General features: G+C 36.3%; 1 protein-coding gene across 1 annotated transcript; it reads right to left on the minus strand.

Moving 5' to 3' along the window:
• Positions 1-1,683: 1,683 nt before the first annotated feature.
• On the minus strand, positions 1,684-5,685 carry LOC131069729 (probable protein phosphatase 2C 24). Its single transcript, XM_058005266.2, has 4 exons — positions 5,203-5,685; positions 4,427-5,051; positions 4,186-4,291; positions 1,684-2,258 (listed from the first exon to the last, which is right to left on the minus strand). The coding sequence occupies exons 2-4, from the start codon at positions 5,030-5,032 to the stop codon at positions 1,891-1,893; spliced, it is 1,080 nt and encodes a 359-aa protein (XP_057861249.2). The 5' UTR covers positions 5,033-5,051; positions 5,203-5,685; the 3' UTR covers positions 1,684-1,890.
• Positions 5,686-22,993: the final 17,308 nt, after the last annotated feature.

The following is a 22,993-nucleotide window of genomic DNA, read 5'->3' on the forward strand; positions in this document are numbered from 1 at the left end:
ATCATACATCTCAAAATTCTCAACACAACTTTATAATAGTTAAAACAAATAGACGCATCCATATTCAAGGTGTATGAGTAGTGGTTCACAAGAAAACATCTCTCATGAGAATGAATGGTACACTTAGCACTCATTGCATCTAGGTGATGCTCACAGAGGTGAAGCATTGGTCCTTCCCGGGAAGTCACCTATCCTAGTACTACTCCAACTCAAGCGCGCTTAACCACAAAGTCTCCTCCAAGGTTAAACCCACTTAGCTTGCAACCTCGTTTGCAAAACCTTCAACAAGTGTTGTGCCTTACGAACCATTTATTATAGATCCCCTTTAGCTCATCAAGTGATAAATAGGAGACATAAAGGGGCTCTATAATGAATGGTTCCTAAAGCACAACACTTGTAGAAGGTTTTGCAAATGGGGTTGCAAACTGAGTGGGTTTAACCTTGGAGGAAACTCTGAAGTTAAGCACGCTCGAGTTGTAGTATTGGGATGTTTGACCTCTCGAGAAGGACTAATGCTTAACCTCTATGACCATTACCTAGATGCAATGAGTGCTAAGTGTATCATTCATTCTCACGAGAGATGGATTCTTGTGAACCACTACTCATGAATCATGGGTCAATGAGTTTGACTCGAAAACTACACAGTTGAATCTTGATAGCAATATCACAATTTGACTTGCGATGGAAAAATGTCGATGTGAAATTTTACAACAAAATATTCAAGTTCTTATAAATGAAAAAATGCATAATCAAAAGAAATAAAATTTTACGAATTATTCAAAAATGTAATGATTATTCATGTTGTAACTTGAAGTAATAGTGAACATTTTACTCTATTCAAAACCCTAACTTATCCCTCAAAAGTTTGCATTTTTTAATCTTAAACTATCATTTTCTACATATAATTATTAAAAAGCTCATCTTCTTCATTTAAAAAAAAATCAATTGATTAAAGATCATAGATACCATGACCTTCAAAACAACATTGAATATTTTGATTTGCTTACATTTTGACCTAACATTTCAAATACACCTATTCTACCTACTTTTAAAAATTAATATGATAATAATTTCAAATAATAATAATAATCATTTTTATTTTAAAACTATATATTTCGTCAAAATATAAAATAAAAAAATATTTATAATTTTACTTTGATTCAATAAAAATAAATAAAAAACTATTTAAAGGAAAATATGACATCAATTTGGTCAATCTCAATAATAAAAAAGTACCGAAGTATCTATCTCCCTAAAAGCACGAAATCAAAGTTATTCCTATCGAAACTGAACCCCTGCCACGTGTCACTGTTACGTTGAAGGTGATTCACAAGGACACCTTGCACCATACTTTCACTTGAAAACATCTTTTTCTTCTTTATAATAATAATTATTTATATCTTCCATACGAGCAGATTAGATTTGGTAGTTTGTCAAAATACTAGAGATTTGCACGTCCAAATCTATTTATGATACTCCTCACTCGCCAATCAAATTCAACCACCTAAACTTTTCATAGATTCGCGGTTTTAAGAAATCCAGCAAATCTATTGCACGTGGAAGAATTCAAACCGATCTGCTTAAAGCACAAGATCAGATTTCATATTCTCTTTGACACGTCATGCCATTTCAAATCAGACAATTACATACTAAAGCTGTACCATAATAATTTTGCAATCTAAATTAATTGCACAAAAAAGGCCTGTAATTTTATTTAAAAAAAGAAACAAATTATTTGAATTCATACAGTTTATACAGAATGCAGGGGAGAAAATTTGGAAAAACATGAATATTTACAGACATCAGAAGATGTTTCTGTTTTATCTCTGTGTCAACTCTGAGATTATTTACATATAAATTAATGGAGAAATTTTTTTGAGCGTGGCTGTATCATAAATTAGTTTGAATTTTAAGCGACTGCGGCTGACGGGATCTGTTAATCCGGGGCTTCAAATTTCTATTATCTTTGAGATCGATGACAACGACGCTTATATTATCGCTGCTCCCACGTGCGAGAGCAATTTCGGCGAGGAGCGCAGCGGCAACGGCAACGGATGAAGTGGCGGCAGCCGCTGCTTTAAAATGTGGCGGCGGCCGTTTTCCGGCTAAGCATTTGCTAACCACTTCGCATGCGCTTTCGTTGGATAGCACGTCCCAAAGCCCATCGCTCGCCAATATAAGAAATTCGTCATCTTCTCTGCGTTCTGTAAATCTCACCTCTGGCTCAGAAATCACATACTGTTTCAGATATCTGTCCCCTGAAAACCCCAAAAAACATAAGCCCCAGAAAAAATCCGACCAGAAAAGGACATGATAGAATGAAAAAGAAAATGCACTCTCATCCTTTTTTTTTAATGTTTATCATGTCAAAACAGTGAAATGGTGTAAAAAACTCGCACAATCTAATTTAGAAATTTTCAGAAATTGCGATAATTCTTATGCACTCTGCAATGCAAAACAAAAAAAACTCACAATAAAATCTTAAATTTTTCAGAAAATTACCAACTATGAACATATTTATTATGCACTCTCTATCATTCACTCACTCTCTCATGATGATGGATATGGATCATGTCCAAAACACACTCTCCCATGATGATGGATATGGATAATGTCCAAAACAGTAAAACAGCAATGCAAAAAACTCACACAATAGAATCTAAAAATTTTCAGAAATTGTGAAACTATGAACATACTTCTTATGCGCTGTCATTCACACTCTCATGATGATGGATCATATCCAAAACAGTCAAAACAGTGTAAAAAAACTCACACAATTGAATCTAAATTTTTTCAGAAATTGCATACTATGAACATACTTCTTATGCACTTTGTCATATCTCATGATGATGGATCAGGCAATCAGATCCAAAACAGCAAAACAGCGATGGAAAAAACTCACAATTGCAAAGAACTATGAACATTAAACTCACACAATTGCGAAGAACTATGAACATACTTCATACTTCTTATGCAACTATTAACATACTTCTTATGCACTCTATCATTCACTCTCTCATGATAATCAAGGCCAGAACAATGAAACAACGATGAAAAAACTCACACAATTGCAAACTATGAACATCTCACTCTCTCTTGATGATGGATCATGTCCAAAACAGTGAAACAGCACTGAAAAAAATTCACATAATTGCAAACTGTGAGCATACTTCAATCTCTCAGGATGATGGATCAGGTCCAAAACAGTGAAACAGCCATGAAAATACTAACACAATTGTCAACTATGAACATACTTCTTATGCACTCTTATCTGTCATTCTGATGATTCAATTTTGATGATGAATCATGTCGGAAATGTTCATGATGATTTATTCTGGTTCTAAACATTGATGAAAAAAACTCACACAATCTAATCTAAAAATTTCCAAAAATTATGAACTATGAGCATACTTCTTATGCACTCTATCCGTCATTTTGATGATGAATCATGTCAAAAATGTTGTTGATGATTCATTCTGGTCCCAAACATTGATGAATAAAACTCACTCAATCTAATCTAAAAATTTCCAAAAATACTAACTATGAACATACTTCTTATGCACTCTATCCGTCATTTTGATGATGAATCATGTCGGAAATGTTGATGATGATTCATTCTGGTCCCAACCAGGGATGAAAAAAATTCACACAATCTAATCTAAAATTTTCCAAAAATTATGAACTATGAACATACTTCTTATGCACTCTATATTCTGATGATTCAGTTTTGATGATGAATCATGTCGGAAATGTTCATGATGATTCATTCTGGTCCAAAATATTGATGAAAAAAACTCACCCAATCTAATCTAAAAATTTCTAAAATTTACGAACTATGAACACACTTCTTATGCACTGTATCCATCATTCTGATAATTCAATTTTGATGATGAATCATGTCGGAAACATTGTTGATAATGATTCAATCTGATCAGAAAAATTGATGCAAAAAAAACACACACAATCAAATCTTTACGAACTATGAACACACTTCTTATGCACTGTATCCGTCATTCTGATAATTCAATTTTGATGATGAATCATGTCGGAAACATTGTTGATAATGATTCAATCTGATCAGAAAAATTGATGCAAAAAAAACACACACAATCAAATCTGAATCCAATGTTTTTTTTAAATTACGAACTATGAACATAATAGAACATATCATTAATATATATATACCTAGAGCTCTGGACATGGAAAGCAAGCCGCCGACACGGTACCCATCCCAGAAAATGATACGACCTCCAGCAGCTTCGATTCGATCCATCTCGTCCTCTCGTTCAGGCTGGCGTTTAAAACAAAACTATTAACATCAAATATCAAGACCGAGACTCGAACTCGCGTCCTCGTGCATGCGAAAAATCTTAAAAATCCAAGTACAATCAACAAACAGAAAATGATTCAATTCAGAATTTTAGACCTTGTGATCAATCGAAAAAGGCACGGCCTTTCCTCCCCGGCAGAGCACCGCCCGAGAGTCGCCGCAATTTCCAACGACGATCTGAGACTCACTCACCACCGCAACGACGGCCGTCGAGCCGACAATTACCGGCACCACAAGATTCCGACAACAGCCGCCATAAATATCACCCTTACATTTGCCGCTAGAACACATCCCACCCAGCTGAATATCCATTTTCACAAAGCAATTCTTCATAACTTCCACCCATTCCCGCTCGCCGTAATCCCGCCGCCCTTCCTCGGGCAGCCCACGGAGCTCCGCCGCCAGAAAATCGTGCAGCCGCTCCCTGCAAAACGCCGACGCCTGCCCGCCGCCATGCCCGTCATATACACCGAAAAAATGCAAACCCGACGTCGGCCCCATGCAAAACCATGGAACCGCCGCCACTGCATCTTCCATCTCGTCTCTCCTGCCCATGACAGACATCGTTCCGTACGATGGGCATCGGTCCTTTTTCACCTGGGTTTCAGATTTCATTTCTTCCTTTTTAGTCCCTGGTTTTTCAGCCAGATCGAAAAACATACTATCATTATCATTATCATGATCACCCCATCTGTTCGGCATTGTGGAGATTTGCAGGGGTCTGTTCTTCAAAAAAAAATTACAGGTTAGCGGGCTTAATAATACATGCGTCTGCCATTATTATTGCTTTGAACACAGGACGCCATCAAAATTGACCAGAAAGAGCGTACAAGAACAAAAAGATGGGACTTTTTTCGTGGGGAGGGAGGTACCAAAAGTTGGTGAAATTTTTTACAGGTAAGAGGGATTAATAATCCATGCTTCTGCCATTACCATTGCTTTGAACACAGGACACCATCAAAATTGACCAAAAAGAGCGTACAAGAACAAAAAGATGGGATTTTTTTCGTGGGGAGGGAGGTACCAAAAGTTGGTGAAATTTTTTACAGGTAAGAGGGATTAATAATTCATGCTTCTGCCATTCAGGACGCCATCAAAATTGACCAAAAAGAGCTTACAAGAACAAAAAAAATAAAAGATGGGATTTTTTTTGTGGGGAGGGAGGTGCCTAAAATTTGTGAAAAATTGAGGGGGGAAATATGTGGATTTATGAGAGAGGAGGAGTTGAGTTAAGGGTAAGATTGAGAGCGGTTGAATCGGTGTGTGTGGAAGAAAGGAATTTATAAAAGGGCTCGAGGTGGCAAGGAATTAATGGCGGAATAGCATGATTATCCATCACACCGTTTGTTGTACCGCCGGTTCTCCATGGACGCGTGTTAAAAGTGGCTTGAAATTGAATTGGCCTCTTCATCGAAGTCGCGCATGAATTTAAGCGCCCAATGAAGAGCCGTCACGACTGTGAGACCGTAAAACGCATAGCAGTGATTGCGACACATTGTGTTGAGCCTCTCATTGCAATTTCCACCTCTGCGCCATCACCTGTCGCTTTCTCACCTCACGTACGGCTGTACTTCTGCCAGCTAAGGCCACGCCCGCTAATTTTGCGGCTACCTGGCGGTTTACGTTATCCACCATACTTCCCTTCCCGCCTTCCTGTCTGCAAATTTCTAATTCAAATCACGCTTCATTTTTTAATAATATTTTGAAAAAAATTAAATGTGCTGGGGTCTAGCTTGACTGGGGAGAGTTTCTAGTGGTGGGTGAAGCACGAGGTCATGATGTCTAGTCTCCCCCAGCCTACTTGATATCGGAGGACATGTCACGCTAATGTCACCAGTCACATTATTATAGCAACTAACAAGTTCATGTGTTCCAAGCGGCATGGATTTTATGTAATGAAGTTATAGTCTCGGCCTTTTTGACATGATGTAATTGATTTTGTATCTTTATCTATTTTTTTAATGTGTTATTCAAACAAAAAAAACAATCTTAGGATCTGATATAATAAACTCCCTTCCCCATGGTCTTTGGACCTTGATTTGCATCATGCTAGTCCTCTTTATCTATTTTTTTAATGTGTTATTCAATTAAAAAAAAAAAAACCAATCTTAGGATCTGATATTATAAACTCCCTTCCACATTTAACTTTGTATCTTTTTCTATTTTTTTAATGTGTTAGTCAATTAAAAAAAAAAAAAAAACAATCCTAGGATTTGATATTATAAACTCCCTTCCCCATGGTCTTTGGACCTTGATTTGCATCATGCTAGTCCTCATTAACAATGACATCAATAGTGTTGTCACTTTCTCCCACCCTTGCAAATTTACAACTAATTAAATTCTTTTATATGGAATGTGGAAAAATATGAAAAACTATATTCTTTTCTTTGTGAATAGTGTACTTTTATTTAAATATTAATGGATATGACTATTTATCAAAAAAAAAATCTAATTTATTTAGATATACATGAGAATCATAATTAAAGTTAAATAAATGTGGGGTTTAATTAGATTTTGAAGATGGGAGAATAAAGTTGAAGATTAGGGTGTTGAATTTTAGAATTGTGTAGAGTATATTTGTTAATATAGGTTATATGATTGTGATTTGCCCGCATTCACCTAAGCAAGTTTGGACTTGAATCTAATGCATAGATATGAAGTGTAACTAATGGGAATGATCAAGAAAAAGTTGATTTCTAGAACTTGCTCACCTAATTTTTTATGTTTGGAAAATATGAATACTACTTTATAAGATAAAAACATAAGTTCTTTTTAAATATGCATGGGAGTGATACTATAAATCATTAAAATTAAATGTTGGGTTTAGGTGGAATTCAAAGATGGGAGAATGAAGTTGAAAATATTAGAAATCAATTTGTTGGGGTTTTGGAATTTTATAATTGTTTTGAATAGGTGCATTAATGTATGTAAGATAATTGTGATTTGCTCTCATTCAGCTAAGCAATTGTGGACTTGAACCTAATGCATAGAATTGAACTATAACTCATGGTAGCAACCAAGGAAGATGTCACGACCTGATTAGATGAATAATTTTTATCTAAGTTGATAAGATAGATACTGATATTGTGGATGATTGATTTAAATTTGACATTTAATGTTTGATGTGTCTAGTAACATTATTTATGTTTGACATTAAATTGTGATGATATTTAATGATGTTTTGATGTTATTTGATTGAAAACCAATATTTTAAAGTGATGATGCTATTAATGACATTATTTTATTTCTAATATCATGATGATTTGACATTTTTTGTTGAGTGCGACGTGGATGCAGGGTCAACTATCGAAGGCGAACAAATAACTGAGGAGGGGTCTCCTAGCTCGTCGACAATAACCTAGGGAATATGGCTTGTGCATTCACACACACACACACACGTAATAATTAAACAAATTAATCAAATAATCAAATCGATAATAAATAACATTAAGAAATAATTGAAACATAAAATATTAAATTTAAATGTTAAATAAGAGATTTCAAGCAAATGAATTTAAAATATTAATGACTTAATATTAATATTTAAAATAAAACATGCGAGTTTTGGGAGTAGAGTTGAACTAACTGTTTCTTCCTGACAACTCTCTTTTCTTCCTATCAAAACTCAATTTGCTCTTCCTAACTAACTAATCAATTCAATCCCACTCTTGATCAATTTTCTTAACTGGATAATCTAATCAGTCCTCTTTACTTGAACTCTCCAATCACCATGATATACTACAATTAAGATGCATGTATTTTGGATCAAAAACTTAGCCAAACATGATTATAAAATAAACCCTCTACCATTCTCGCCATCATTTAAGTTCTCTCAATCATCGAATTTTTCTGTGTGTTGATTTTGAATTTTCCTAGAGAGAGGTCGACACCTCTTATTCTCTTCCTCTCTTTTGTTTGTTGGGTCTGCAATAAGTAGAAGGTAGCGATAGCGCCTCCTCTCCCCCTCCACATGGACTGCAAGATGGAACCTGTAGAGGGGAAACTCCACGCGCTTCCTCCACTCCACTACAGACCACAAGAAGGTATCATCCCCATTTATTCTTTCTTCTTTTTATTCTGTAGACTTAAATATGGGCCAATCTGCATACATATGGTTTTGTATGAAATTGTTTAGCTATTTTCTACGCCACTATTCTTCTTTCCCGTCTGAGACATTTTTTGTGGTAGGTCTATTTAATTGTTTTACTATCAAGGCATTGGACAGGGATCGATAATTTTGTAAATTTGATAACTTGACAAAGGAATCGTTGTAGGTCGACATGGATCGGTTGAAGCAGGCTTAGCTGATACCCCTTGTGGGTTAAATCATTCCTCATCTCCTCTCTTTCTTCCCTTTGAGTTTTTCTTGTAAGGGTCGATATACCTATTATTCTTATGGATCTAAATTTTGATTGTTGATAACTAAATATTTCTAGAAGTTGATTAAATTTCCTTCTTATCTCTGCAACTAACTACATAGATTGGTGATAGGCTAAGTCGAATTTTCAGTCTATCAATTTATTCGAAGAGATTCTAACAATTATATAAATTCCATAATTAGGAAATTTGAAATTATTAACACTAATAGAGATTAACCAGGAAGGGTAAATATTCTCTTTGGTCTATAATGGATATAAAATATATATATATGATGTGTTTTTTTATTGAATGTAATCTAAATCCCATAAATGGGTGTAATTTAAAGAGAAGTAACAAACATGAACATTAATTGTAAATATAAAGAAAATTATATACACGGGAGGGGTAGTTTTTATCTTTGTTTATGAGGGATGTATAATGGATAGGGTGCTTGATTATGGGTCAAACGAGGAAGGGTATTTTTCACCTACCCCAAAAGGATTAAAACTTGGCCAAGTTATTTATTCTCCGTGCGCTATCACATGTAGTTAAGTTCAACAGGTTATTGTTAGATGATACATGCACGCACAGGTCCATTCTCGAAAGTTGATGTCGGCTTGCTAGGACACTCTATCGTGAGGGATGAGAACTTGTCATGAGCACCGAGAAGTGCAAGCTTCAGTTGGTTGGGCGGATAAAACGCTTGGGTTATTTGTTCGTCTTCCAGATCGTAGATGGAGGTGAGTCCAATGGTGAGGAAGACACTACATCCGGAGACAAAGAATTATGTATATCATTGTAAAATCTCATGTAATACTGTATGGTGTATTAAATATTTCTTGTAACAGACCAATGTGGTCTCATGATCAAGATAATTAAGCTATGTATGATCAATCTATGTAAAGGATCTATGAGGCCTACTATAAAAAATGTGATAGGAAGTCGCCAAGAGTATGTAACTAATAGAAAACAAGGAAAACTACTAACCACTAACCACTAACATGTGTCCTACTTGTGTATGATTTATGGTATGTATTCCTTCATGCTTAGTTTTTCTTCATTTCATGAATGATTGTTTAAGTTGTTCACATTAACCATTACGTAAGCTTTTCTCTTTGATGAGTTTTTCCTTGAATACGCGATGCTCAGGTTAGACGTTGGTCGTAAAGTCTTATTTTATAGTTTTCATATACATTAACATGTGGTTATCTTTGATTTAACTCTTTCATAAATGCGCTAATTAAATGGTTAGATCATCTAATTTTGTCCATTTTGTCATTACTTTTTCATAACTTATGGATTTACTTTCTTTTCATTGAATGTAGTATTTGCATTCATATTAATGGCGATTGGTATTTATTTAAAAGCATGATAGTTAACTTAAATCTTGCATTTATGAAAATGGAAATTTACTTAGATTTAATTAGGAATCAATTATGTTAGTTTTTCTAAGCTTAGGACTAACGGGTCCTTACATTTTGGTATTAGAGCCTTAGGTTTGAACTCTAGGGCCTTGTGTCCTCTATGCTAAGACTTAGTTTTTCTTAATTTTTAGGTTACTTAATAAGACAACATGGTGCTAACAAGGAACAAAGGTGGATCTAGCAATAATCCTAGTGAGAGGTTGGATTAGATATTTGAACTCCTTAACCATCAAGAAACCCGAATGAACAATATGGAACAAGAAATGCAAAGGGTTCTTAATGAAAATTTTGGGAATGGGAAAGTTGCTAATGCACAACCTACTAATGAAGGACCTAGGATAGAAAAAGTAGGGCAACCTAGTGTGGAAGAGGAATCCAACAAAGGGAAGATATCAGAAGAACATGAAAGGATCTCAAGAAAGTTACTCCACCAAAATTTGATGGAAAAACCATAGGTGATGGAGCAGAGGCATGGATCATTGAGATGGAGAAATACTTTGAACTTATGAATCTATCTGATGAGACTAAAGCTATATGGGTTGCGTACCAATTTCTAGGAGAAGCAACTACTTGGTGGGATAATGAAAGAGCTCAAAACAACTTTCAACTTGGGGAACTTACATAGGACATATTTCTCCAACTTTTCTGAAGAAGGTGGCTCCCACAACACTTCTTTAATAGTAAGATAACGAATTTCACAAATTGGCTCAAGGAGACACAATGATAATTCAATATTGGGAAAAAATTTCTCACCTACTGAAGTATGGGCCACAATATCAGATGAATGAGAATTTCAGGGTTCGTAAGTTCATATTAGGATTGAAACCACAAATAGGAGAAAAAGTTGAAATGCATAGTCCTGAAACTATGGCAACAACACTTGAGAAGGCCACAATGCAGGAAGAGAAATTGAAATAGATATATGAATCTAGGAACAAAAATTCAGAATTTAAGAAGAGGAAATTTTGAAACAACAACTAGAAGGGTGGAACACAACATATCAGGAGCATGAAGAAGATCAATACTGGGGACAATAAGGTGCAAAATTTCAACAAGAATAAAAATAGAGGGAACAACAACAATTATGGCAATAACAAGTACAACAACCATGGGAAGGATAAGTCAAAGTATAAGCAAGGACCTAGAGGTGGATGCTTTGTATGTGGATGAAATCATTATGCTAATTAATGTGATCAATGCAAAAATGAGACAGGAGGGAAGAGACAACCACAACATCATATTCATGCTGCAGTTGACAACCGTCAACCAGACTTTCAAGCTTCACCTATTTATTTAGTGGTCAAATTTTTGGTCATGAAGTCTCTTTTCTTATAGACACAGGTGCTACTGAATATTTTGTGGATGCTAGGATTATATATAAGTTGAATATTAAGATTGGTTATATGTCTAAACCTTGGAATGTTCAATATGGAAACCGGGCAGAGAAGAGGGTAGATCGATGCTTGGAATGCAGTGAATTACAACTTCCCAACTTCCTAACAGAAGTGAACCTCTATGTAGCTCCCTTAGGAAGTTATGATGTCATTTTAGGAATAAAGTGGTTGATTGAGCATAAGGCTATAGTGAATTGTGAAGACAAACTTGTAACATGCCTTTATGATGTAGGCAACCAAGTGGAGATACAAGGAGTTAAGAAGCCTTTATAACTTGGGCAAATTTCTGCAATGCAACTTAATAGGGCCCAAAGGAAGGGTTGTGAAATCTACACAGTGCACATCAAGGACTTGGAGGATGATAAAAATGGGTTTGATACACATCCTATCCTTCGAGAGTATCAAGATGTCTTTCCCAAAGAATTGCCAGGATTGCCTCCCAAGAGAGAACTGTTAGGATTCCCCCAAAGATATTGAGAGGGGGGGGGGTGTGAATCAGTATCTAACTGGTTTCCTGATTTACTTGAATTAAAACATGTAAAGCATATCAATATTGTGTACCGGTAAACCAAAGATAATACAATAAACAATAATAACAACAACCACATGAAAAGCACACCATAACACAGTAGTTTAACGAGGAAACCCCGTGTAGGAAAAACCTCGGTGGGATTTGTGACCCACAATATTCACTTACTGACCAATAAAGGAATATTACTATTTTACAAGAGGGGGCCAAGTGCCTAGAGCTCATTGCTCAATTACAAAGGAGGTCACACTGACTTACAAAAATAGATTATACAAATCCAATGTCTTGTACTGCTTCAAATTAGCATATGCTATGCCAGATCAAGTACCGGTTTTATCTATGCTTCATACATAAACCCTTAACCTAGTTTTCACATATTAGGTCTGCATAATTTCGTCTATCACCTTATTTTTAAATGTTCTACAATGATCTCATACATATATGAGTCATATTACAACTTGCCATGTCGGCTTACAATAATTTTACAATTAATTACAAAATATATTATCAACAAAATTCCTGTCGGCTAGAGTGTCGGTATCCATCCTTTCACTGTCGATGTTCTGTGTGTCAGTGTAGACTTTGTCATTGCTGGTGCCGGTATATTTGTTTTGCTAGTATCATATGATTGCAAGGTTGCCATCAATGACAAAATCTTCAATCACCTACAATTTCTCATTGGAGTGTGCATTTGCCAACAATCTCCCCCTTTGGCATTGATGGCAACACTCATGAGAAAAATCAAAAAGTGTTCAAAAATGATATCCAAAAAAATGTCTTACCAAAAATGTATGCTCAAAACCATGTGCTCCTCCTGAGCAGATGAACCATTTTTCTCATTCCTCTACTCCCCCTTTGACATCAATGACAAAGTTTGTCATTCGCTGTCAGTGGAGTCCTGCCTGAATTCTTGTAACCAGTGGGTTACAATCTGAAAAATGTCTATCAAAACTAGATTTATTCCATTGCTGAATGTTTTGTAGTCTTTTATGGCTTCTTGAGTCATTTGCACTATACCGGTGAGTATGTGCATTTGCTCTTTTGGTGTCTTTAGTCCAGGAACCAGAGCCTCAAATATTTCTTTTCTCAAAGAAATAAGATACTCTAGTCTTGGACCAAGTCTGCATTTTAAGTCCTTTGCTTTGTCCTTTATTCTTTGTTTTTCATTTTCCAGTTTCTTGATTTTCTCTTCCTGCTTTGCAATTTTCTTCTCTAATTCCAAAAATGAGTCTAATGTTCCAATCAGATTATCAACAATATTATTAATTTTATCCTGTGTTGTTTTGATTTTTTTGTCAAGATCCTCTGTTAATACATCCGTTTTGCAAGTGTCCCTGTACAATTTCTTGAAGTCAAGAATGATTTTACCGAGTTCTGGTAAAAGAGTATACATTTCCTCTTTGTTCTTATTCACAATTTCCATAAAGAATTTTTCTTTCTCTTTTGTCATTCTTTCCTTAAATGTATCCTCATTTATTTTGTCTAGTGTTATTAGGTTGTCGGTTATATACTTAGACAATGTGTCTAATTGGCTCAAAGAATCTTTATTCTCAACACTGCACTTTGGTGCTATCATCTTCAAAATTGGTAAAGTGTCATCTATAGCCTTATAGGCTTGTGCATTGCACTCTGTTATTTTCTTTATTGAATCTAATAAGACCTCAGCTACATTAGTAGGTCTAAATTGTTGAAATGTGGCGACTGATCAGCAAAGTACTGTACACTCAGCACGTATCCTCGCCGGGGTCCGGGGGCGGCAGCCCCCGAAATTTTTTTTTTTTGCCATTTTTGTTGATGGAAACCGACATTGTAATAAAACCCTAAAAAAGGCTGACTTTGTTTGTTGCCCTAAAAAACACATGTTATAAGCGGCTGGGATGCTTAAGGCATTGTAAGGTTGATGTACTGTTTTTGTTGGATAATAAGAAAGATTGGACGGCTGTGTATGGTGGACGTAACCCATTCTGGGTGAACCACGTTAAATCTCTATGTTATCTGTGTCCTGTTTTATTTCTTTATCTTTTGTATTTAAATCTGCATATAATTGTTAGTTCATATTTGCTTCGGATTTGCTTGAAACCCTAACAATTGGTATCAGAGCGAGGTTTTCTGTAAATTGGCAGGACTTTCAGATTTGAGTGGGAGCAATGGAGGATTCCAAATTCAAGGTCGAAAAGTTTAACGGCCAGAATTATCAGTTATGGAAAATGCAGATGGAGGATTACCTGTATCAAAAGGATTTGTGGCGGCCATTGGAAGGAAAGGCAAAGAAACCGACCACGATATCAGATGAAGAGTGGGACATTTTAGATAGAAAGACATTGGGATCCATTCAATTGTGCCTTGCATCGTCTGTAGCATTCAATATAACAGAAGCAAAAATGACTATAGATTTGATGGCAACATTGGCTAAGCTGTATGAGAAACCCTCAGCTTCGAATAAGGTATTTCTTATGAAGCGTTTGTTTAATTTGAAAATGAGTGAGGGAGGATCTGCAGCGGAGCACTTAAATGAATTTAATACAATTACTAGTCAATTGTCTTCGATAAAAATTACCTTTGCAGAAGAGGTTAGGGTTCTCTTGATTTTATGTTCTTTGCCAGAAAGATGGAATAGCTTGGTTATGGCTGTAAGTAACTCTGTCTCTGGTAAAAATACTTTGGTATTTGATGATATTGTTGGTGTTATCCTAAGCGAGGAAATGCGAAGGAAAAGCACAGGTGAGACTCCAACATCATCGGGTAGTGTTTTGAATGTGGAGAACAGAGGAAGATCAAAGGAAAGAGGAAAAGGGCCTGGGAATGAGAAGTCATGAGGGAAGTCAAAGAAAGGATGCTCTCAATCTAGAGGAAAGAAAGATTGCTGGTACTGTGGAAAGCCTGGTCATCTAAAGAAAGACTATTGGTCTCGAAAAAATAAAGAAGGAGACAAAAATGAAAATGACAGTAAGGAAGCTAATATTGCAAGTAATACTTTACAAGATGCTTTAATCTTATGTTTGGATAATGTTAATGATTCCTGGGTAATAGATTCTGGAGCTTCATTTCATGCTACACCCCATAGAAAATATTTTCTAGATTATGTTCAAGGTGATTTTGGACAGGTATATTTGGGTGATGATGAGCCCTGTCAAATTGTTGGAAAAGGAAAGATAAAGATCAAGTTGCAGAATGGTAATGACTGGTTTCTGCAGGAGGTAAGACATGTTCCTAATTTAAGAAGAAATTTAATTTCTGCAGGGCAACTAGGTAGTGAAGGTTGCATAGTTACCTTCTCAGACAGTATGTGGAAGGTCACTAAAGGATCATTAGTAGTAGCTAAAGGTGCGAAGGTAGGCACATTATATCTGTGTACTGGTAACACTTACTCTACTTTAGCTGCTACAGATAAAGTTACTGCAAGGACAACAACAATAAATGTTGCAAGAACAGATTCGATAATGTGGCACCATAGGCTTGGGCACATGAGTGAGAAAGGGATGAAAATCCTTCACTCCAAAAATCTCTTGCCAGGACTAAAGAAGATTGATTTAGAGTTTTGTGAAAACTGTGTTTATGGTAAATAGAAAAGAGTCAGATTTCTCAAGGTTGGGAAAGAGAAGAAGAGTGAGAAGTTAGAGCTTGTACATTCAGATGTATGGGGACCGGCTCAAGTATCATCTCTTGGTGGCTCTTGTTATTATGTTATTTTTATTGATGACTCAACCAGAAAAACATGGGTATATTTCCTAAAACAAAAATCAGATGTTTTTGAAACTTTTAAGAAATGGAAAGCTTTGGTTGAGAATGAGATAGGAAAAAAGTTGAAGTGTCTTAGATCGGATAATGGAGATGAGTATTGCAACAAAGCATTTGAAGATTACTGTTCCTTAAATGGGATTCGAAAGCAGAAGACAGTTCCAAAAACTCCACAGGAAAATGGTGTGTCAGAGAGAATGAATAGGACCATCATGGAACGTGCGAGGAGCATGAGATTGCATGCTAGATTACCCTTACATTTTTGGGCAGATGTTGTACAGACTACTGTCTATTTGATAAATAGAGGACCTTCAACCCCTTTGGATGGTGGTATTCCAGAGGAGGCATGGACTGGTAAAAAGGTAAATTATTCTTTTCTAAAAACTTTTGGTTGCGAAGCTTTTGTCCATGTTGATAAAGAAAACAGAACCAAGCTTGATGCTAAATCTCAGAAATGTACCTTCATTGGATATGGGATAGATGATTATGGCTATCGGTTATGGGATTTTGAAAATAAGAAAATAATTAGAAGTAGAGATGTTATATTCAATGAGAAGGCTATGTATAAAGAACAGATGCAGGAAAAGAAGCATGAACAGGACAAACAAGAATATGTGGTGTTGGATGAGATTCCTGCAAATGAAATGCCACAAGTACCTGATGCTCAGCAACAACAGATTGTCCCACAAACTCCTGCAAGTGTTAGACGTTCTATGAGGACAAGTAGACCCCCTGAAAGATTTTCTCCTTCTTTGTATTCTATTTTATTAACGGATTCTGGTGAACCAGAAGAATATGAAGAAGCAATGCAGGTGGATGCCAAACAATAGTGGCAGCTAGGCATGAAAGAGGAGATGGGTGAACTCACAATAATGGTTCCCACTTTTTTGCCACTTTTGACACTGAGATGAATGATTTTAAAATAATCTTCAACTTCCGACAACTATAACTTTTAAACTATTAAGAATTTGAAGATGATGTAAATTAGTGATTTGTAGAATTTTGTCTATAGATTCTGTATATATTTTTTTCAAATTTTTTTGAAGGATTTTTTAAAAAAATTTCCATCTCCCTCGAAAAGTAGTTTTTTACAACAAACTACATTTTTTAAGAGTGATGTGTCTCCCGAAACTCATAACTTTTTTTATATAAATGATAAAAACTCAATTCTTTCGAATTTTGGTTTCTAACATCAATATCTAGGGCTTTTAGTTGGTTTGATAGTGATATGTTCAATATTTTTCATTTTATTAAGTTTTGAAGTCCGACTAGTCATAATTCAAACATAGGTTTACGTTTGAACACATAACTTATTCTATATATATCGAAATTCAATTTTATTTTTTTTGTTAGAAAGAAGACATCAATACCCAGGGCTTAGATATTTTTTAGATTTTTTAAAAATTAGTTTCCTATTTTTCCCAATGCGTTGAACAGAGAAGTTCATGTTCGATGAAAAACCTATATTTGGTAAAATTAAAAAAACAAGTTCATAATAAACTCAATATGTAATAAAATTATATTCATTGGAAAGATTGCTTCGAGGACTATAATACTACATTTTGGGTTGTCAAGATCATTCCATTTGAGCCTTCAACTAGAGGTTTCAAGGCCAAAAATCTGCAAAAAAATGTAGAAATTTTCAGAGAAGTGTTAAAAAAGGGGTTCAAACGAAGGGGGGTTCGAGCGAACCCCCTATTTTTAGGGGGGTTCGAATGAAGGGGGGTTCGATCGAACCCCCACGCTATAATTGAAAAATGACATAAAAGGGCATTAAAGGTGCTTCGCTCGAAAGATGGGGTTCGAGCGAAGTGGGGTCTTCGCTCGAACCCCAAAGGGTATTCCGTTCGAACACCCCCACTTCGCTCGAACCCCTCGTAATTTTTTTTTTTCACTTTCGCCAATTTCCTTCGTTGGCAAAAGTGGGAACCAGCTTTGTGAGTTCACCCAGATGGACTCCTTGATGAAAAATAAGACTTGGGATTTAGTCCCTTTACCCACAGAAAAAAGAGCCTTGCCTAACAAATGGGTTTATCGGCTGAAGGAGGAGGAAGGAGGTCAGAAAAGATATAAGGCCAGACTTGTGGTAAAAGGTTTTGCATAGAAAAAGGGTATAGATTATGATGAAATATTTTCTCCAGTTGTAAAAATGACTTCAATTAGAACTGTACTTAGTCTTTTGGCTACAGATGATTTACATCTTGAACAATTAGATGTCAAAACAGCTTTTCTCCATGGAGATTTGGAGGAAATTTACATGTTGCAACCATAGGGATATGAGGTCAAAGGTAAGGAGAACTTGGTGTGCAGGTTGAAGAAAAGTCTGTATGGCCTAAAGCAAACACCCCGACAATGGTATTTAAAATTTGATAGTTTCATGGCTGAACACGGTTATCATAGATGTCATTTTGATCATTGTGTATATTTTAAGAGATTTGATAATGGTAGTTATATTATCCTGTTGCTTTATATTGATGACATGCTTGTTGCTGGGTCTAACATGCAACATATAAATGATCTTAAACAGAAATTAGCCAGGTCATTTGCTATGAAGGATTTGGGTGCAGCTAAGCAAATTCTTGGTATGAGGATTACACGGGACAGGAAAAATAGAACCTTGAATTTGTCCCAAAGTGAGTATATAAAGAAGGTGTTGAAAATATTTAACATGCAGGATGCAAAAGCAGTTAGTACACCTTTGGCTAGTCATTTCAAATTGACTAAGGAGATGTGCCCAAAGGCATAGGAAAAGGTTAATAAAATGTCTAACATCCCGTATTCATCAGCTGTTGGCAGTCTGATGTATGCAATGGTATGCACAAGGCCAGATATTGCACATGCAGTGGGAGTTGTGAGCAGGTTTATGAGTAATCCAGGTATGGAACATTGGAATGCTGTAAAATGGATTCTTCTGTATTTGAAAGGAACTACTACGAAGGCATTATGTTTCAAAGGATCTAATGTTGCTCTAAGTGGATTTGTTGACTCTGATCTGGCGGGTGATATTGATTCACAGAGGAGTACTACAGGGTATGTTTTTACTATAGGGGGAACTGCAGTCAGTTGGATTTCTAGGCTGCAAAAGGTTGTTGCACTTTCAACCACTGAAGCTGAGTATGTTGCTACTACATAAGCCAGCAAAGAGATGATTTGGTTGCAATGTTTTCTGAAGGAATTGGGTCAGACACAAGAGGATAGCCCATTGTATACTGATAGCCAGAGTGCCATTCATCTTGCGAAGAACTCTGCTTTTCATTCAAGGACAAAGCACATTCAGCTCAGGTACCACTTCATCCGGACTATTTTGGAGGAGGGTCAGTTACGGCTTGAGAAGATTCACACAAGTGAGAATCCTGCCGATATGTTCACAAAGGCAGTTCCACAAGAGAAGCTGATTTCTTCATCAGTTTCTGTTGGTCTTCTTGATTGATAATTATGAAATTTATACTAGTCAAGTCCTAGTGTTTTAACCAATGGATGTTACATGTACAGTGGTGTCGTGTAGTATTAGTCTCCAAGTGGGAGATTGTTCGATGTGGAGCCTGATCAGTCTCCAAGTGGGAGATTGTTGAAATGTGGCGATTGATCAGCAAAGTGTTGTACACTCAGCACGTATCCTTGCCGGGGTCCGGAGTTGGGCTGGGCCCCAGGCAGGGGTTCGGGGGCGGCAGCCCCCGAGAAAAGCGGGGGTTCGGGGGTGGTAGCCCTCGAGAAAATTTTTTTTTGTCATTTTTTGTTGATGAAAACCGACATTGTAATAAAACCCTAAAAAAGGCCGACTTTGTTTGTTGCCCTAAAAATGCATGTTATAAGCGGCTGGAATGCTTAAGGCATTGTAAGGTTGATGTACTGTTTTGCTGGATAATAAGAAAGATTGGACGACTGTGTATGGTGGACGTAACCCATTCTGGGTGAACCACGTTAAATCTCTGTGTTATATGTGTCCTGTTTTATTTCTTTATCTTTTGTATTTAAATCTGCATATAATTGTTAGTTCACATTTGCTTCGGATCTGCTTGAAACCCTAACATAAATTCTGTCATGGCTGTACCGGATGTTTGTCCAACAGTTTTTACAATCTGTAATCTATCGATTGTAGTTGTAGCTTTGATTTCCTCTTTCTCCGGAGGGTCTATTTGGGTTTGCATTTCTACAAACAAAATTTTAGGCTTTTCATTTTGGGCCAGTGGCACTGTCTCTGTCAGTACCTGTGGAGGAGCCTGTTGCTCTACCTATTTCTCTATGTTGTCCACTGCCAGTTTTTCCTCTGTGCTACCTGTTGCCAGTGACTCTGTTGGTTTTTCAGTTTCAGTAGGTTCTGGTGGCTTAGTGGATGCATCAATATGCATATCTGTGGTTTTTGCCTTTCCAGTGTTCAGGGGTTCACTTGATCCTTCAGTTTGTTTTAGTTCCCCAATTTCATTGTTTTCTACTGCAATATTTCCTGTCGGTGGCTCTGATGCCACATCTGGTTTCTCAGTAGATTCCTTATGCACCACAATATTGACTTCCTGAGTGTCAATGTTCACTGTATATAACAACTCAGAATCAAGATTTGTATCCTCATGTGGTGTGCCCATACTCTCAGTTGCCGGTTGATTGTCAGCAGTGTCTACCGGTGGAGTATCTAGAGGCGGTGGGGGTAAGTTGTCTGTTATCTTTATACTGGGAGGTCCACCTACCTTACCTTTTCCTTTGTCCCTGTCCTTTTGATATAACTTGAAGGTTTTAGGTTTTTGATACTCTTCCTATTTCTCCTTTTCTACCAGGAATATGTCCCATGCATCTGTTGTTTCCTCTGTTACCTGATTCACTCTTCCTGCTATCAGTGCTACATGTTGGTGAGCAGTTGAGAATATTGACCGGTTAGCCTCAGAGATTAGTTGATCTATCTCATCAGGTGAGTTAACAGGGTGCACTGCAAGTAGTTTTTCAATCTTTATTTTCTTATCTAGCTCAACAATAGCTACTCTTCTAGCTTCTAGTCTATTATATAGATTTGCTGGTATTTCATCAACAACTTGCATAAAAAATTTCTTGAAAATATCTAAGTGTAAGATTACACTGTTCTTTACTTTCTCTTTGTCATCAGCGGATAGTGTCATATAATTTGTTAATGTTATTCAACTTTCCATCCTCTGTAATTTCACTGAGAAGTTTCTCAATGGGTGCAATAGTTTGTTGTGTCTTCTTCTTAGGAGTCATCTTCTTTTTCTTTGGAGTTAATTTCTTTGCTGGTGGCCTCACTGCTTGTTGCTTTTGTCTTGTCCTCTTTGGTGTAGGAGAAGGTGTCGGTGAGGGTTTTCTTTTCCTTTAAACTCTAATAAATACATTAGGTATGTCACTTTCTGAAGAAGTTCCAACCGGTGAAAGGTGAGTTTCCAGTTGAAGTGCTTCCAACTCATTTTCAGTTATACCGGTTTGTTTTACCACATCTTCTTTAATAGATTTTGCTTGTCGGGTTCCTTTTCTAATAGTTGCCTCAACCTTCTTAACTCTTTTCTTTGATTTAATTTGTCTTTCTATAGTTTCAGCATTACCAAATACTTTATCTTCCGGTTCCTTAGGAGCTTCCAGGAGGACTTTTGCATAAGTTTCTATTATGTTGTCATCAGTCTCATACCCCATTTCAGTTACCCAGATGGTTCTAGGAATAACTGCCTCCATCCAAATTCCATCTTTCTTTATTACAAAACAGATTTCCTTTTGGTACTTATCCAAAATAGCTTGTGATAGCCTTACTCTTGTTTTCATTCGAGTCTTTAGTGCTTGAAAGTGCTCATTTATGGTTTTCTCCCTATTCTCTCCCATATTGTTCAACAATTCTGATAGTTGTTTTCCTACCAGTATATCAAATCCAAAAATTTTAGCACCAATACCGAGTACTTGTTTGGTTATGTATAGCATCAGACAAACAAGTAGGTTTCCAAATCTGAATGTTCCTTTCTTTTCCCTTTTGATCTTTCCTAGATTGTCTATTAGCTCATATTTAAGCCATTCACATATGTCTATCCTTTCATTATCATTTACCAAATCATAGGTACTCTTAATACATAGGCTAGAAACTGAGTTTAACTTATTTGCATGTGTAGCCTTGTAACCTAAGATCATACTGATAAATCCGATATTTGTATCCTTTACATCGTTTACCCTTAGTGATCTTTTATCGAATGTTGCATCGGTTAGGTTTGTCACTAAGTCACTTGAGACCTTCTTAGTTTTGTCAGGTTTGTTGCCAGTGGAGGGTAACCCTGTTACTGCCCTTACCGCTTCTTTTGTGATCTTGTGAATAGAGTCTAACAAGAAAAATTCACCATGTACTCTACTTAACACAATCCTTATGATATCCTTGGGGAAATCCGGGATACTAAGTATTTCAGTGAAACGTAGGGTTTCTTCTATCTTGTGTTTAGGTTTGACATTTCCAGATTCATCACAGATTATAGTCTCATACATATTCCTAATTTCATCATCACCTAGTTCATCAATATGACAATGTATATACATTCTAGGGTCTTCAACATATACTTCTCCTTTAGGGATTTGGGAGAATGCACCTATGTTGTCATCTTTCTTAGCAATTTCGGGAACTAGCTAAAAAACAGGTCTAGGTCACTTAACAACTTCAACAACAGTAGGGTTTGCAATAAATTCAGAAGTGGATGAAGATGCCATAGCTATAAATACCTCAAGCTACCTTAAGGATGAATGCTTGGTGGATTGCTTCACTTCTTTGCTTGGAGTATCTTCGCTCGGGAATTTTTGCGCTCTCGAAGATTTGAATGCTCGGTGAATGAAAAAAAGAGCCAAAACACTTGCTTTATAATGTTATTTTCACCAACTACCACATTTAATGCTTGCCGGTTAAGTCACAACTTAAGTCATCTGCCGGTATAGAAGTAATTTCAATTTCTCACCATCAACTGAGGGAATAATAGCATGTTTTTCATTTGTTGCTAAACCCTCAAAATATTTTTCTTTAGTTAGATGAGGAGTCTCCTACTGATGGAGTGTTACTCTATTCTACTTGTGGAGGTGTAATCATATCAACATTTTGATCTGACTTTCTGATCCATTGTTTTGAAATTTTTTGCTTTACCTCTTCAACTTTTTCTTTACCTTTCAAACTAGGACCTTTGTTATTTGTCGGTGATGCCCTACTTCTACAAAATTTAGCAATATGTCCGATCTTGTTAGAGGCATAACAAGTCACATTATT

This window comes from Cryptomeria japonica, chromosome 6 (genome assembly GCF_030272615.1).
Source record: "Cryptomeria japonica chromosome 6, Sugi_1.0, whole genome shotgun sequence".
NCBI lineage: Eukaryota > Viridiplantae > Streptophyta > Pinopsida > Cupressales > Cupressaceae > Cryptomeria > Cryptomeria japonica.

Coding starts and splice junctions, on each gene's coding strand:
- LOC131069729 (XM_058005266.2), bottom strand. CDS start 5,032: ATGCCGAACAGATGGGGTGATCATGATAATGATAATGATAGTATGTTT. Junction 4,292..4,426: donor CTTTTTCGATTGATCACAAG/GTCTAAAATTCT, acceptor TTTAAACGCCAG/CCTGAACGAGAGGACGAGAT. Junction 2,259..4,185: donor TTCCATGTCCAGAGCTCTAG/GTATATATATAT, acceptor TGGGGTTTTCAG/GGGACAGATATCTGAAACAG.